Source organism: Trichomonas vaginalis, chromosome II (assembly GCF_026262505.1).
Source record: "Trichomonas vaginalis G3 chromosome II, whole genome shotgun sequence".
Taxonomy (NCBI): Eukaryota; Parabasalia; order Trichomonadida; family Trichomonadidae; genus Trichomonas; species Trichomonas vaginalis.
Window position 1 is genome coordinate 23,343,636 of NC_067204.1, and position 17,057 is coordinate 23,360,692.

At 34.3% G+C, this 17,057-nt stretch overlaps 4 protein-coding genes and 4 pseudogenes across 8 annotated transcripts, besides 4 other annotated features; 6 read left to right on the forward strand and 2 right to left on the reverse strand.

Annotated features, from left to right (window-relative positions):
- Positions 1–1,283: part of a mobile genetic element that runs on past the window's edge.
- On the reverse strand, positions 61–1,187 carry TVAGG3_0596180 (annotated as a pseudogene). Its single transcript has one exon. A coding segment is annotated over exon 1 (1,127 nt).
- A 914-nt stretch (positions 1,284–2,197) lies between the features above and the next one.
- Positions 2,198–3,794: a mobile genetic element.
- Positions 3,795–4,841: 1,047 nt separating this feature from the next.
- Positions 4,842–5,621: a mobile genetic element.
- Positions 5,622–5,688: 67 nt separating this feature from the next.
- TVAGG3_0596210 (palmitoyl-(protein) hydrolase protein) lies at positions 5,689–7,014 on the forward strand (the record flags this gene model as incomplete). The annotated part of the gene is made up of 1 exon (XM_001328180.1): positions 5,689–7,014. One exon carries the CDS (start codon positions 5,689–5,691, stop codon positions 7,012–7,014), a length of 1,326 nt encoding a protein of 441 aa, XP_001328215.1.
- Positions 7,015–8,517: 1,503 nt separating this feature from the next.
- Positions 8,518–17,057: part of a mobile genetic element that runs on past the window's edge.
- On the forward strand, positions 8,556–11,743 carry TVAGG3_0596230 (annotated as a pseudogene). The gene has a single exon. A coding segment is annotated over exon 1 (3,188 nt).
- TVAGG3_0596240 (uncharacterized protein) lies at positions 13,278–13,697 on the reverse strand (the record flags this gene model as incomplete). Its single annotated transcript, XM_051239619.1, has 1 exon — positions 13,278–13,697. One exon carries the CDS (start codon positions 13,695–13,697, stop codon positions 13,278–13,280), a length of 420 nt encoding a protein of 139 aa, XP_051097443.1.
- On the forward strand, positions 13,761–14,297 carry TVAGG3_0596250 (protein of unknown function, DUF4106 family; the record flags this gene model as incomplete). Its single annotated transcript, XM_051239620.1, has 1 exon — positions 13,761–14,297. The coding sequence occupies one exon, from the start codon at positions 13,761–13,763 to the stop codon at positions 14,295–14,297; it is 537 nt and encodes a 178-aa protein (XP_051097444.1).
- TVAGG3_0596260 lies at positions 14,302–15,099 on the forward strand (annotated as a pseudogene). Its single transcript has one exon. A coding segment is annotated over exon 1 (798 nt).
- TVAGG3_0596270 lies at positions 15,128–16,362 on the forward strand (annotated as a pseudogene). The gene has a single exon. A coding segment is annotated over exon 1 (1,235 nt).
- Positions 16,430–16,819, forward strand: TVAGG3_0596280 (protein of unknown function, DUF4108 family; the record flags this gene model as incomplete). The annotated part of the gene is made up of 1 exon (XM_051239621.1): positions 16,430–16,819. The coding sequence occupies one exon, from the start codon at positions 16,430–16,432 to the stop codon at positions 16,817–16,819; it is 390 nt and encodes a 129-aa protein (XP_051097445.1).

Below are 17,057 nucleotides of genomic sequence, written 5' to 3' on the forward strand. Positions count from 1 at the left end.
TTAGCACAAACCTGAATACTGCGAATAGAAATAAACAAGTTACATATATATAAAGTTTATTTAAATATAATCACCATTGGATTCAATCACGCGTTCGCAGCGATCGATCCAGGCTTGAAAGACACGCTTTAAATCATCATGAGAAAATTGCTCAAATTGCTCTCTTACAAAATTTTCAAGATCATCTGGACTCGCGAATTCGCGTCCTTCAGCTCTCTTTTTTAGCGTGCCGAATAAATAAAAATCAGAGGGTGCAATATCAGGTGAATAAATTGGGTTTGGAACAACTTTGACATTGTTTTCCACCAAGTAATTCATTACCTTATGACTTTTGTGAACTCTTGAATTATCAAAATGAATTGCAAACTTTTGTTTTTGTTGTTTGGATTTCTCAAACTCATCAGAATTGATAATTTGAGTAAGAACATTGTCAATTAGATACTGAGCATTCATCGTATTAGGTTTTTGAAGAATATCAATTGCGATGATGCCATTCACGCCCCAAAAAACCGACAACATCATCATTGGTGTGTCAATTTTTTTCTTCGGGAATGTTTGCGGATTTTCATCCTTCGGGATCCACATGATTTTGGCTTCTGTTGCATATTGAAACCAAGACTCGTCCCCTGTTACTAAAAAGCGAAACTTCTTGGATTGATACGCACCCAATATAGAGAGGAGCTCTTTCGAAGATTGGACTCTAGATTTTTTTTGAACTGAATTAAGGTTGTGCGGAACCCAACGTGTATACGCTAGTTTGTAGTTCAAATAATTATGCAGATAATAACTGACTGTTGTACGTGGTATCTTTGTCATCTCCTCTATCCTTCTGAGTGATGCTCTTGGGTCTTCATCTAGCGCTTGAAGAATTGCTTTGATTTTTCTTTGATCCGGCGATTTTTTGTCAATTTTTATGATGGCGCCTTTTTGTTCATGAAGTGATACATCCTAACATGATACATTACAGTGGAATAGCTAGGAGCATCCATACCGAAGCATTTTACCAATGTCTCGTAGATTTTTTTACAGTCTTTGCATTTTTTTGCAAGAGCGAGGATGTTTTCTTTATGATTCATTAAAAAAATGAAAAAAATCCCGCCAAAATTTCCCGCGAAACCGCCTCTTGTCTCAAAATTCATTTTATATCCCGGCATGGCGCCAAAATACAACATACTCATCATATACATATATTCATATTTTTTATTATATATTTATAATCAGCATATATCTCCTTTAATAGTCTCATATAGAGCGCTGTGCTAAACGCACCTTTGGACACCCTATAACTAAAACCGTAAGTCAAAGTGTCCGTCAAACCGTCAGTCATATTCTCAGTCATACTGTAGTTCATACTATCACCCAAACTGTTGTTCATACTGTCACTCAAACTCTAAGTCATATTGTCAGTCAAACTGTGAGTCATATTCTCTCTCAAACCTTGAGTTATACTGACAACCAAACCCTCATTCAAAATGTCACTCAAACTGTCAGTTATATTCCTAGACACATTCAAACTTTCAGGCATATTGTCAGCCAGATACTCAGTTATAGAGTCACTTTTTTGTCATTAATGAATTCAGTTATAGATTCAAACATACATTCGGTCCAATATTGGATCATGCAGTTAATTCTACATTTTTTAACTTGTAAGTCATTATTTATGAAAATATTTAAAATAGTGTAATTGCACAATGATGTGCAGTATTATCTTTAATATTAATATTGTAATATGATATTAGATTTTATCATATGAGATATTAATATTGATTTATGGATTACTGCACAATGATGTGCAGTATTATCTTTAATATTAATATTGTAATATGCAATGTTATATTCTAATTTGAATGTTCCTTTTTAACCTCATGATTTCTTCTCACTGATCTGCCTTTTTATGCAGCATTTTGTATTTAATCTCTCTTATCCTTTAGATTCTCTATGCTTTCCATCTTTCTAAACCAGATTCCATTGTTAATTCTTAAATTAACACAAATCTTAAATTTCATATTAGTCATTGATCTGAAGTTATTGAAACATCTGACGTCTTTAGATTATCTTATCTAATATTAAAATGATTGATCTATTTACATTTTTAAAATAGTCCTAAAAAGTCTCAATATTTATAAAAGCATAATAAAATTAAATTTTTTAATATCATTTTGTAAATTATTCGTTTACTTTATGGCATAGTCTTGAATATAGATCCGTATTTTTCCCAAGTGAGCGGGGTATCTCCAATCCCAGCCCTATCGTCCTCCCAGTGTCAGTTTTCAATATAAAATCCAAATTTTTTTGAAAATAAAAATTTCGAGAAATTTTTCTGATTTTTTTTCTTTGATTTCAATAATTCAAAATAAATTTGGGAGTAAAAAGACACTATTTAATGAAATTCATATGAGTGAATGTGGATAAATACTCTCAAAACATACAATTTATCTATTTTTTCTTTATATTATCAACTAATTAGTGATAACTTTTTTTGAATCAGATTTTTTTTTCATTAAAAACATAATATATAACACAACAATGATGCACACATACGTATCTACACATCAAAATATAAAGCTTGTTTTGGTCTGGGCATCCCAACCCAAAATTCTTTAAAAATTGAATAAAATTGAAGACTTGGGGCTGGGATACCCATCCCAAAACCGAATTGAATTTTTTGAATTAAAGAATATATTTATGTATTTATAATATACATGTGATGTCTATAAAAAATACTAAATTCTAAAAAAAATTCAATTTATTCAAAACGTATACTAAGTGATCACTTCATTAGTAGGATCAGCAATCCTACTAAATTGTGAGAACGCCACTAACTAAAAAGGGAGTCCTTGGAGCTCTTGATCTCTTGTCAGTAGAGTTCATAATGAGGCATGGCATCTACTGATTAGAGATCAGAGCAATCCTACCTTACCTTCAGGAGCTACAAAGCTCCTAATCGTTACGAGAGGGAGCCTTGGAGCTCCTGAAGCTCATCAGCAGAGGCTATTTACCATTTGGGCCTCTTCTGATGAAAGATGCGAAACACGTCTACGAACCAGGAGCTTCAAAGCTTCTAATCCTTACTAAAGGGAGCTTTGGAGCTCCTGAGTCTCCATCAACAGAGTCCCAGATGGTAAATGTCCTTTGCTGATGAAAGATGCGAAACACATCTACGAACCAGGAGCTCAAAGCTCCTAATCCTTACGAAAGGGAGCTTTGGAGCTCCTGAAACTCCTTTTACTATAAAATAGGGACAGTTTTCTTCTGAGGTTCTTATCAAATCTAAGACTTCAGAAGAAAGCTGTCCTATCAATGTATACTTACACTCTCATGGACTACAAGTGTACAATTTTAAGGCAGAGATTATACAAGGCCTCTCATCAAATGAGGGACCTCGGATAATCTCTACCTTAAGTAGTCAAATAACTTTTCTCACTATTTAGGAACAAAAGAACAAGAGTTGGAGTACTTTAAGGCAAGATTCTTCCGAAATCTCTCATCGAATGAGAGACTTCGGAAGGACCTTGCCAAATCCTTGAACGCCAATATCCTTGGAACTGAGCTAGAACCAGGGAGAAGTAGCATACTATAGAGCACGATGGTAATCTCGGAAATGCTTATATCGCCCCAAGCACAATATTTAAGAAGTCTAACTCATATATACAAGAAGTCAGGCTGAATAGATATTGTGCATATGGTTTGCAGAACTCTCATGATATTTAAAATTCATGTTATCCCAAAAAGGTGACACTTTGGGTGTATCGTCCATCCCAGGGATGCAAAAATCACATCACCTTGGATCTATAGTCTTGAAAAAGTATCAAAAAACATTATCTTAATGGTCTCTAAAGAGGTTAAGTAGCATACACACAGATATGCTAATGTGGTAAAAAGAGATTTATTGCAAAAAGTCCAAAATAGTATATTTATTATCAAGATTCGCGTGGAAACGTACGAGTTTGGGACGAATAACTAACATTCTTAAACATTTAGTAATACTCTGATAAGTACAAGTCCTTAGATGCGACATATGGCTTCTTTTGTTCTAACTTACCAAATTCAAGAACTCAAGTTGGCAGTAACTCTGTACTAAACATACTCTAAGAGCTTGTCATTATTCCGTGTATGACAAATCATACTTTAATGTTTTACTCGTTGAATAAAGAATGCTTGATTTTGAAATCGAATGTTTTTGCTTAAATAGTTCCAGATTCTTGAACTAGGGACGGAATTAGAGGACACGTCTTTGCTGGTTAGTCGCGTGCTTGATGACAATATGCTACAATTATAATAAACGTACAAAAGGGACGAAAATTAAGAGCTTGTAACTTTCAACCTTCAGACATTTGACCCTTATGTAGCATTGAGCTTGATATTTTACTATTCAAGCATTTTATTCCCATCGCAACTTGATTATATTCGATAAATACATCTTATTGTTGTGAAATTTAATGATTTATACTGATTTCTCTATAAGATATCATTTTAGTATTTAAAATCATATGATTATAATTACCAAGGGTATTCTAACCTTAGCGGCAATTATACTTGATCATTATAAAATTTCTTACTCTTCACGCACTAACATTGCCTACGGAACAACATTCCTTACGCATTACTATTTTATACTGCTGAATATACTATTTCTATTTCCTTTGATTAGATTTGTCTTTACAAAATAATTGAATTGACGAAACTTTATTTGGAAAATCAATCTTAATACATTAGAGATCATAGTTCACTTTTCAAATTACGTGAATGAAAAAAAATTTTAATTCAAAGGAATTGGATTTTAATAAAATCAACCGAGTTCTGTAACCAAATCAATATTCGTAGTTAAATCATCTCGACATGGCAAACCCAAATTTTAGCTAAAAGTGACAGGGAAAAAAACGTTTAGTATTAAAAAAAAGACCGATGAGAGCTTCGTTCGAAATATAGAGGGAACTGAGAATGCGCAACCATTCTCAGGGAATATTGGATGCTATTCCCGTTCCCTCTGTATGGAAAATTGAGGTTTTCAAAGGGAGTTAAAATAATATCAAATTTATACTAATTTACTTCAAAATACAAAAGTATTTGACAGCTAAAATTAGTTACTTTAGCAAGCCTATCAATACCCTTTTACGATTATTGCTACTTTTTCGAAATAAAAGTAAAAACAAATTTATACTAATTTACTTCAAAATACAAAAGTCTTTGACAGCTAAAATTAGTTACTTTAGCAAGCCTATCAATACCCTTTTACGATTATTGCTACTTTTTCGAAATAAAATAAATTTATTATCAAAAACCTTTTTTTCTTAGTAAAAATAAACGAAATTTTTTACCTTATGAACTTTTGATGGAAATATGCAAATTTAAAATAATAAAGAAAGCCGCGAGCGAAGCGATCGGCTTAGTTCGAAGATTTTGATTCAAATCTTTGCTGATCTGTAATTCGCGGAAGCCGCGAGCGAATTGAGCGGCTTAGGTCTAAGATTTTGATTCAAATCTTTGCTTATATTCCTTAAATTCTTTATGAAACTCGCAACAGTTCCATAAAAAATTTTAAATTCTAAACTGTCGAAATTACCGATCGGTAATCACACCCTTCACGGGTGTGTCACTTTTAACTAAAATTACCCCTACTCATCTCGACATTACCATCTGACGATATAAAAAGTGACGTATTTTTTCAAATTTATTTTTTAACATTGAATGACTGAATCTATTGTACAGCATGCCGTAAATGCTATCATTCGTCCGCCAAGAGCCGAATACGACGAATCCACACTTCCTTTAGTATTAGATGCAGGTGATAACGAGAAATACTGTCGTTTTCCCGTTAATTTTCAAAATGAACGTGGACAATCATTAGTTGGATCCATATACTACGTATCAAAATACAATCCTCTAAACGGAGGCCCTTGTATCATGTATTTACACGGAAACGCAAGTAGTCAGCTAGAAGGTCAATTTCTTGTTCCCAATTTTTGTCCACATGGACTTTTTGTATTCTGCTTTGATTTCGCAGGTTGTGGCGAAAGTGATGGTGATTATGTTTCACTTGGATATTTTGAAACGCAAGATGTGAACTTTTTAATCAAAACTCTACACAAGCAATTTGCCATGGGCCCATTCGTGCTCTGGGGAAGATCGATGGGTGCTGCAACAACACTTCTTGTTGATAATCCATATGTTATTGCTAAAATCAGCGATTCATCCTTTACATCAGTTCCAGACATGTGTGCAGCCATTGCCAAGTCAATGAGCCTACCGTCAATGTTCATTCCAGCAGTTATTTGGTTTTTGAAGAAAAAAGTTTTACAAGCAGCCGATTTCGACCTAGAAACGATATCTCCATTAAATTGTCCTCAAGAAGCCCCCGTTCCTTGCGTTTTTGGACATGCAGAAGGCGACAAATTCATTCCATTCGAACAATGCAGACAATTATACGATAATTACGAAAATCCAATGAAGCATATTATGATCCTCGACGGAGGACATAATAGCAAGCGAGATTTAGCTTGGATTACCCTTGGAGTTACATTTGCATTAGATATGTTGTCAGTTCGAGTAGATGACCTCAAAATATCAGAGTGCAGGAAACTACAATCAGCATCTTACCACTTTGGCTCTTTCGAAACGATGCTTTCCTCAGCGAGAGAAACAAATAATACTGCGACCATTTCGGATCTCCAAGAATTCCAGAAACAGCAAGAAAAGGAGGCCGAGCAACCAGAGGAAAAGAAGAAGGAGAAAAAGGAGAAAAAAGAAAAACACAAACACGGAAGCAAAGATGAGAAAAAGGAGAAGAAGAAACACATGACTCCAGAAGAAAAGGCCGAAAGAAAGAAGGAAATGGAAGAAAGACACAAAAAAAATGAAGAAAAAAGAGCAAAGAAAAAGGCAAAAGCAGAAGCAAAGGCAAAAAAGCTCGCTGAAGAACAGGCAAAGCTAAATCAACAAGAAAATACCGAAGCTAATCAAGAAACAGCTCCAGTTCCACCTGAATCTGAAATTCCGAAATCTGATCAACAATAATCTCGAAGAGAAGAAAAAATAAGCAATACAATCAATCGTATAATGATACTACAGCTCCTGAATTCAGATTTTATTTTGGATTTCATATTTTATTATAATTTTTTTTTAATGTTATTGAACATTGACATTTGTTTGTATTCATTAAGTATTACTCTTTTGCAAAAACTAAACTTTTTAATATTATGTTATGTTTTTAATTTACAATTTTTTTTTAATTTCATTGTATTTTGTTGGCAACTATTTTCCAACCATATCATTAATTAATTTTTCTCAATATTTTATTATCAAAACACTAAAGTCATCTTTTTTAAGTAATAGTAGCATTAACTCAAGTGTAAAGTATTATTTTATGAGGTACTTTTAGAATTTTTGTATCCATTAAAAAAAAAAAAAAAAAAAAAAAAAAAAAAAGGCAGTGGGGCTTCCAGGCACTTCGTGCCCTCTAGCCCCGAAGATGTTTAGAATATGAGAGAGGTCCTATAAACCGGAGAAAGTGTCATATAAACATCTGTCATTTTACTCAGAATTTTCATGAAATTTACACCAAAAATATATTTTAGGGTAGAAGGGTATATCTAACCTCTTTTCTAACCTCTTTTCTACCCTCTTGAATTTTCATGAAATTTACACCAAAAATATATTTTAGGGTAGAAGGGTATATCTAACCTCTTTTCTAACCTCTTTTCTACCCTCTTGAATTTTCATGAAATTTACACCAAAAATATATTTTAGGGTAGAAGGGTATATCTAACCTCTTTTCTAACCTCTTTTCTACCCTCTTGAATTTTCATGAAATTTACACCAAAAATATATTTTAGGGTAGAAGGGTATATCTAACCTCTTTTCTAACCTCTTTTCTACCCTCTTGAATTTTCATGAAATTTACACCAAAAATATATTTTAGGGTAGAAGGGTATATCTAACCTCTTTTCTAACCTCTTTTCTACCCTCTTGAATTTTCATGAAATTTACACCAAAAATATATTTTAGGGTAGAAGGGTATATCTAACCTCTTTTCTAACCTCTTTTCTACCCTCTTGAATTTTCATGAAATTTACACCAAAAATATACTACTAGGGTCATTTACGAAGAAATCTCAACAAAGTCTTTACGAAGAAGTCTCAACAAAGTCTTTACGAAGAAGTCTCAACAAAGTCTTTACGAAGAAGTCTTAACAAAGTCTTTACGAAGAAATTCATGAAAATTCAAGAGGGTAGAAAAGAGGTTAGAAAAGAGGTTAGATATACCCTTCTACCCTAAAATATATTTTTGGGTCATTTACGAAGAAGTCTCAACAAAGTCTTTACGAAGAAGTCTCAACAAAGTCTTTACGAAGAAGTCTTGACAAAACATTTACGAAGAAAGTTCATGAAAATTCAAGAGGGTAGAAAAGAGGTTAGAAAAGAGGTTAGATATACCCTTCTACCCTAAAATATATTTTTGGGTCATTTACACTCATTTACGAAGAAGTCTCAACAAAGTCTTTACGAAGAAGTCACAATAAAACATCTGTCAAAAACCGCTTTTTAACTTCACTTAAAATGCCACGTAAGCTACGTAAGAATATACGTAAGAGGAAGAGAGCATTGAAACATCCAATAGTAAAACTGACACCACAACAACAGTTGCAACAACAAATATTGAATGACCCCACTATGTTGCAACAAATGTCAAGCAATCCTATGCTTTTAAACCGAGTTTTTGGTGCACAGAGTGGAGGTTTAAGAGCGGCACTTTTAGCGAAAATGGCAGGCTATGGTGGAGCTGCAGACGGAACAGCATATAACCCTCAAAGTCAAATGAATTTGAGTTCACTCAAAAATCAAATATCAGATGTCAAAAAGTCAAACATAGACATACAGAAACAAATAGGTGAAAACGAAAAGAAACTAGAATATGACAGACACACAAAGAAACTCAATGAGTTAAACGTAGAGAAAAAGAAGAAAGAAGAACAACTGAAAGAACTAAGTACAGAGGAATATGCAAAAAAGTGTCAGAAAAAGCAGCAGAAGTAGCAAAAATGGAACAAGATGTCATAAATTTGAAAAACCATACTACTCAATATAAAATACTGAAAGATGAAGAGATAAAACAAAAAGCCCTGAAGACATATATGGATAGCGATGAGTATAAAAAAGAAGTTGAAGCAAATGTAAAGGCAGAAAAACTTTTACAGTTGCAAAACCAAACCGTACAGTATGAAAACTTAGCACAAGAAAGTAAAAATAACGACGCAGCCATGCAAAAGGCAATGAAAAGCGCAGAATATATAAAAGCTAACAATGACTGGTTAGATGCCCAAGCCAACGCTAAAGCAGCCCAACTCATAGGGTCAATAAGGACAAAAATACAAGCGGATGAAGACAGTTCAAATGAAACTTTAACAAATGCTGACTTTAAGAACGCCTTCGAAGCTCTTCATAGTAAGGTGAAACAAGTGAACGACTTCTCATCTGGAAAGAAACTGAAGTCTGAAGGTTTCGACAAAGAGTTAAAAGAAGTAGCACAAAATATGACGAAAATAACAGATGCAGCAACGAGACAGGCAGTTCAAAGTGCCTATGACTCCGTTAGAGCAACTGTTGTGAAAAGTCAAGAAAAAGAGTTACAACAGACCAAAACAGACCTAGTAAATGCTTTCTTAAAAACGAAAAGTCAGGTAGGACATTACGCTGCAGATGGAACATATGTGCCAGCTGGTGGAACTTATATACCACCAAACCCTCCAAGAGAAGCACCTGCACCAGGACTACCTAGAACATTTACATCGTCACATGGACACAGACACAGGCATGCACAACAACCACCTCCACAACCAGCACAACAACCAACACAACAACCAGCACAGCAACCAACAGTTCAAAACCCTGCACAACAACAACCACAAACAGAGCAAGGACATAAAAGAAGTAGAGAACAAGGAAACCAAGAATTCTTAAAAATGCTTAAAGAAGAGTGTGGTTTCCCAGATACTGTTGACTTTAGTGACAGATATAAAGAAGCTATTGGAAAGTTCAAGGATGGAAATACTGACCCGAACCTATTTAGCTTTATGGCTCAGCACCAAAACGGATATAATCTCAAACCTGGAAAATACAAGCTCGCTAAGGGATATGATTTAATAGCATATCATCCAAATGACATGGATGAATTTACTCCGAGATATTTGATGTCAGAGCTAAATGACAATTCAACTTTCGTCATGAAACGCGTAAAAAATAGAGACGGAACGAAAGAACAAAAGCTTATGAATGCGGATGACGTAGATAGGGAAATTGTTGAAAACGGTCTCGGAATATATGAAATGCCAGCAGATGAGGTACAAGAAACTCCACAGGAAGAACTAGTTCAGATACAACCAGACATGGAAGAAATAGTTCAGCAACAACAGCTAGAAGAGCCTGAAGGAAACGAACAAGTCCCTCCTTTGGAAACTAACCTCACAGAACTAGATGAAGATTTGGAACAGCCGAAATTCTTGACCCTCAACAAGAGTATGCGGAGAATATGGAATATTTCCAAGAGTCTAAAAAAAATTCGGCTGACATAGTAGAAGAATATCGAAAAATGTTTGCCGACATACAAAAGACTCCAGCACCAGATGAAAATATTCAGCATAGAATGGAAGTACTGAAAGAAAATGTACACAAATACAACAACCCTTTTTACTTACGAGCATTTAACGTTCAATCTTCGGATGAACTCGGTGAAAATAAAAGGTTAAATTTCAAGAAAACATATAGAAATGAAACATTGTTTAAAGTTCATTCAGAACCTAACCAAGATGGAAACAAACCTACTTTTGTTTCTGCAGACGATGGAACTACAATGAGATGGGGTCATAAAGCTAATCCAGATAGGTGGTTCATAAACTTACAACCTCAATTCCAAGAAGTTGTAGACGCAATGGAAGTCAATGGTGAACCAGATATAGCTGGTATTTTAAGCGCGGCTTTAATGCCATTGAAAGATATGAAACATGCAGATATTTTGGACCAGTATGAAATGAACATGGCTGATGGAAATATAACACCTGACGTTCTAGAACATTTATCTCAAAGAACTACACAGAACCATAGAGATGGTATATTTGGTGAAGAGTTTAGAAAGAAAGTTAGGGAGATAGAAGGAAGAGAACCTATTGTACATGACCTTGCAAACGAAAGTTTACAAAATGTCATAAAAACTTACTTTGCAGACAATGAACCGAGAAGGGATGAATATTTAAGAAAACTCAAATGGACAGTACCAAATGAAATGTTAGTATTGAAAAACATGTTCCTTGAAAAATAAAACCAACTACAGAAATAAACGACGCAAGACTGAAAGATTGGGTAAAAGCTTTCCCATTCACAAAAGATATAGTTGGTAACATGGAAAGAAAACCAGAATGGCTACAAAAACATATATTTGGAAACGAGCTTATTCCATATGGACAGGCACTGTTTGAAGAGCTTGAACCGGAAACTCAGGAAAGAGTCATGCAAACAATACGCGAAGACTCAAATACAAACTATGACAAACTCTTTCTAGGATATAGGTTACCTGAGATGGGCGACCAGAGCCAAAAGGCAAAAGGACATGGGAAATTTGCAACATACTAGATGAACATAATGCAAAGATGCAACAACTTCAAGCAGAGGGCAATGAAGGAAAAAGAAGAGTTAAAAACTCAGTCAGGAAGAAAGTAAAGCTTGGTCCACGTGGGTTCTATTATGACATATAAATCCAACTATTCTATATTTTTACTCATATGAAATGTACGCCGCTCAGAATATAACGCCAACAGTTTTGGATGCTATGAATGGAAATGTTTCCGAATGGTATAACGAATGCGACAATGCCATTAGAAGGTCAGAAATAGTTCCTGGAACTTACGAATATACAACTGCTGTTTCTTATGGAAACGTAGGTGAGTTTGGAGAAGGTTCTTCAACAACAGTAGATATTGCTTGCGACAGGTTTCATATTATTTCTATTGACAACTCTTTCTTATACGTGGAACAAGACATTGAAATAAAACCTTCTGCCAAGTTGTCTGACAAGAAAGGTTGCAATGGAATTTTCTATGTCGGATACCAATATGCTCCAGAAGTTTTCATGGGATATAAGATATATTCTAACTCTGACTTAGTTCAAACAGTAACATGGGCAAACTATGAATGGTTCGCTTTGAGAAACTCAGTACAACCACAAGCTAGAGAACAAACAGACCAGTATGCAACTATTGAGAAAATAAGAAGACTTGACCCTAACGTTCCAGGAGTTTATGTTAACCTTTCTGGACAAACTGCAGCAGCAGTAACCAAAGTAAAACTGAAACTTAGAGTTCCTTTGTCATCTTTCCTCATCTTCAGGTTTTTAAGATACTTGCCAAACTGGGCAGGAAAAATTTCTATCGAACTTACTCCAAGCAAAAAATAACTTAGTCATTGCACCAACACAAGACCCATTCACTCTTACAGAAGTAGTGGGAACAAATAAAATGTCATTCGCCGACTTTTGCAAAAACAAAGTTGACTTAGACTTTGGTTTCTCAAACCTCAACACTGAAGTAAACTATTATTTCAATGCTGCTGGAGATGCTTGGGACCCAGTTAAGTTCACATGCGAACAGTTTGAATGCAAGAGAATAGAAAGCAGACTTGCAGTCTATATGTTGGACCCAGATATTTCAAATGCTTTAGCTGCCAAATATATTGCAGTTCCACTTATGTTCCCTATACACCAAATATCTGTCAAAGACTTTGCAGGTGAAGTTGGAAACCAAAGTGCTGACCCAGGTGCAAGAACAGATATTGCCTTAACAACTGCAATGAAACATGCAGATACTATGTTTGTACTGTTCAGACGAACTATAAATGACTATTCTTGCTTCTACAACCCTGGTATTAAATATCATATAAACATAGATGGCAAATACTATCCAAGAGAAGAATATTCTACAGTTGAGGATATGAGGTCATACAACTTGACATTAGATGCTATGAACTTTAACAACAACTTCACAACAACCATTAACCCTGAAATGCAAAGTTCTATTATGCCATATGTGAAAGTATGGACCCATACAGGAGCTCAAAAAACTCAATATACAAATGGAGACCGTTCAAACTTTTGGCTTGGCATTCCATTTGCTGACTCAGAAGACTTTATGGGTGGTATTTCAACTGTTGGTACAGTTCAAATACAATATACTGGTGACAGAGACGGTCCAGATGAATTGAAAGCAAAGAAGTTTACAAAACCAATAGCACTTTTCACGGAAGATGCTCTTTTGAAAATTCGTTCGATGAAACCTGCTGGGGCTCCTCAGATTGGTATAACGACAGCTTCCATCGAGCAGATTTTGGCAGCAGGTCAGTAAGTTGTTCTTGAACTGACTTCTCTCCGTCAAATATTGACAGTACGCCAGTTTTGACATAGTATTGTATTATAAACTTACCTTTAGAAATATCGGTCAGTTTTGTTGTTATATTTTTGTCTGCTTCAAGAACTTTCACCATCTCGGTTATACCAACTTTCTTTGCTTTATGAAAATATTTTGGTTCAGCAAAGACTGCTATTCTATAACATTTTCCATTGTTTGTGTAAAGAACTACTCTGTCAATGAACTTGTATTGTTTGTGTGTGTAAACTTTGTTCTGCTTCAATTCGAAGAGATACTCAAATACGTCCATCTTTTTATTCTAAGTAAAATGTCATTTCCGAAAAATAGAAGCGTAAGTGTTTCAAAAGGTTTAATGGCGATGGCAGATGTGAAGTTAAATTCACCAACTCAAACAAACAGTCAAAGTGTTGTTGTCAATGTCAAAGAAAGAGATGTTGAAGTGGGGAAACCATACGAAGACGAAGATGGTATAACAATTGTTCCTGTAAAAGAACAACCAACATACCCTGAAGTTAGCAGAGACTTAAGTTCTGTTGCAGATATTCGAAACGACTACCAACAACTGAAAAACAAACTTCAAACTCAGGAGAAGATTTGTCAAGCTTTAGGTATAATGTTAAACTTGGTCGAACACAACCCTGTAAAAGTGAACTCATATGTCATTGCACCTCATGAAGTTTTGAAAGAACTATTGAAACTTTTGACAGAGGCAGACGATATAAACATCAAAGAAATAGAACCCGACGTTAGTTGCTGTGGTGTTTCATATAATGTCATTGACAAGATATACGTTATGAAAGGAGGTGAAACGTTGAACTTAAAATATAGTTTCCCAGACGTTATAAAAATATTTGACGACCACAACATTTCATTAAAATTTATTTGCTAAGTAAATGGCAGAAGACATAATGGTTTATACTATTACGACTAAAAACCCTGAGTCATATAATTCTATAACAACAAACTTACAAAGTCCTCAAGGACGATATTGTAAACTAACCTAAACACAATGACGACTAAAGCCTGTTTTGCTCTTTTGACACCAGAAGACTTTATTGTTGTGAATGGTAAAAAATACTCCTTTGAAGATACTTACTCAGATATACCACCAACAGGTTTTGTTGACTTATTTAATACTTTAAGGACGGATGTAACATGTGCTGCAACTAGAGCAGGTTTCATTATGTTTGGATGTCCGACTGAGTTTACTATAAACAATATGAGCTATAATACAAAAACTTATTTCTGGTTTTTACTACCAACAGTTTCCTATAACAGGAAAAGGTGTCATACAAGGAATGTCTATTCCATTGACATTAAGCACACCAATCTTATATATTGTTTCAAACTTAGGTTCAAAGTGTTATTCGAATGTCGACAGAAACTATTATGACCAAAAGATACTTATGCGTATAAACAATACTTTCTCTGCTGGTTTGCCTATTGTTCATTCGAATGCAGAATTTTCAACCTTAGTGAACTCAAACACTTTGGCAAGTATAACGTTGACATTAGTTGACGCAAACTTTGTTCCTGTAAAACTTTTATGTCCTATGTATTTGTCAATGACGGCAGAAAGTTTCGAATTGGAAGATGCAACTGGTGAAAGTATTGTATTACAAGAACAACTTCAACAACAAATAGCTCAAGAACAACAAATGCAACAAATGCAACAACAAAGTCAAGAATAAAAAAAATATTTTTTTTTATTTTATAAAAATGTACAGAATAGATGTTTCAGATTTTTATGACTTCCAAGCATTCAGAAATATGTGTCCATTTCGAGACTATAACAAAGCAGTCGAGAATTTGAAACGTTTAGTCATTTATGTTGACTCTGCCCCAGAATGTTATGTCATGAAAGAATGGGATGTTGTCTTTAACAAACCAAGAGCAACAATAGTTTCAGAACAAGAATGTAGACAGAAACTTAAGAAATAAAAGTCGTACAAGTTGGCATGAAGATGTTAGATGCTTGGGATATCTTATTGTCAAAACTTGAAGATTTTTCAGTTCGTGGTATAAAGTTCTATACACCATCTCCAAACTTCTATTCTATCTTCACTGGATATAAATACGAACAAGTAGAATGGAAAGAAAATGTTATAGAAGCTTGGTTAGACCATGTCAAAGAAATTATATGCAATGGAAACGAAAGAGTCTATGAGTATATCTTATGTTGGTTTGCAAACATCTTACAACATCCAAGTGCTAAAAATGAAACTGCTCTCATTGTAATTGGAAAACAAGGAACAGGTAAGAACACTTTCTTTACAGATATCTTGTGCAAACTGTTAGAGGGCTATTCGAATCCGAATATGACAAACTTAGAAAACATCTGCGGTAAATTTAACTCTTCAATTGAGAATATGAAACTTATAGTTTGCAATGAACTTCAAAGTATAGATACAACAAAAGTTTTGAACTCAGATGCTTTGAAGAGTCTTATAACAGACAAAGTTGGAGTTGTTGAAAGAAAGTATAAAGACCAAAGAGTTTGTGAAAATGTTGCAAATTTCATTATGGTTTCAAACAATGCCGTTCCGATGAAGTTAGAAAGTTCTGACAGAAGATATGTAGTTGTCAGAACGTCAGATTCTCATATGCAAGATACAGAATATTTTGACGACTTAGCAGAAACTTTGACACCTAACTTTTACAACCACTTGTTCTCATATTTCATGACATTAGATATTTCAAAGTTCAATCCAAGACAAATTCCACATACCGAAGAAAGACAAACGTTGTTAGAAGCAAACAAGAGTGTATATGAACTGTTTATAGATGAGACTAACTTTGAGTGTTTAGATGAAAGGTCATTGTACGATTCATATAAACAGTATTGTCAAGAGTATGGTTATATGGCAGCGTCTAAACGAACATTCTTGGCAAATGTCAAAAGTCTTTTAGATGTTCAGAACGGCGTATATACAAAGAAAAATTTTTCTGAGTAAATTTTAAAAAAAAATATTTTTTTATCCGATAGAAAAGATGACGAAATATATTTCAGTCAACAAATATATGTCAGGACTTAAAGAAGAACTAGACCCATTCGCTTATTTGAATGTTTACTTCTACCATTTTGAAAAGTCTACATTTGACAAAGTTTGGAACATCGAACCAGTTAAGTTTGCTATTGTGACTAAAAATGGTGCGAAATTTGAAGACTTAGACATAGAAGGTTTGTTAGCAGTCAAAGAAAATTTTGACAGAAGGTTCTCAAACCTTAAAGAAGGCAAAGCATACAAACTTGTTATACCTTATGAACCAAAGAAGACAGACGACTATGAATATTATGAGTCTAAGATAGTTGAAGTTCAAGGTAAGTTGGGTAAAAAGATTTTAGAGTCTAAGCCAGTGTTTGCTCCTAAAGAGGAAGAGAACATTGACATTGACCCAGAAATGTTCTAAAAATAAAATTTTATTTTTACATGTCAAATTTCTTTTTCTCTGGAACTGGTTCAGGTTCTTTCTTCTCTTCTACTTTCTTCTCTTTCTTTTCTCTCTTCTTCTTCTTCTTCTCTGGTGGAGTTATGTCAAACTTCTCAGAACCATATTTTTGTAAAAGGTCTTTGTCCTTTAATAGCTCTTCTATTCTGTTTTTCTATTTCATCTTCAAGAACAGCGCATGTGTCTTCTTTGCATTCTA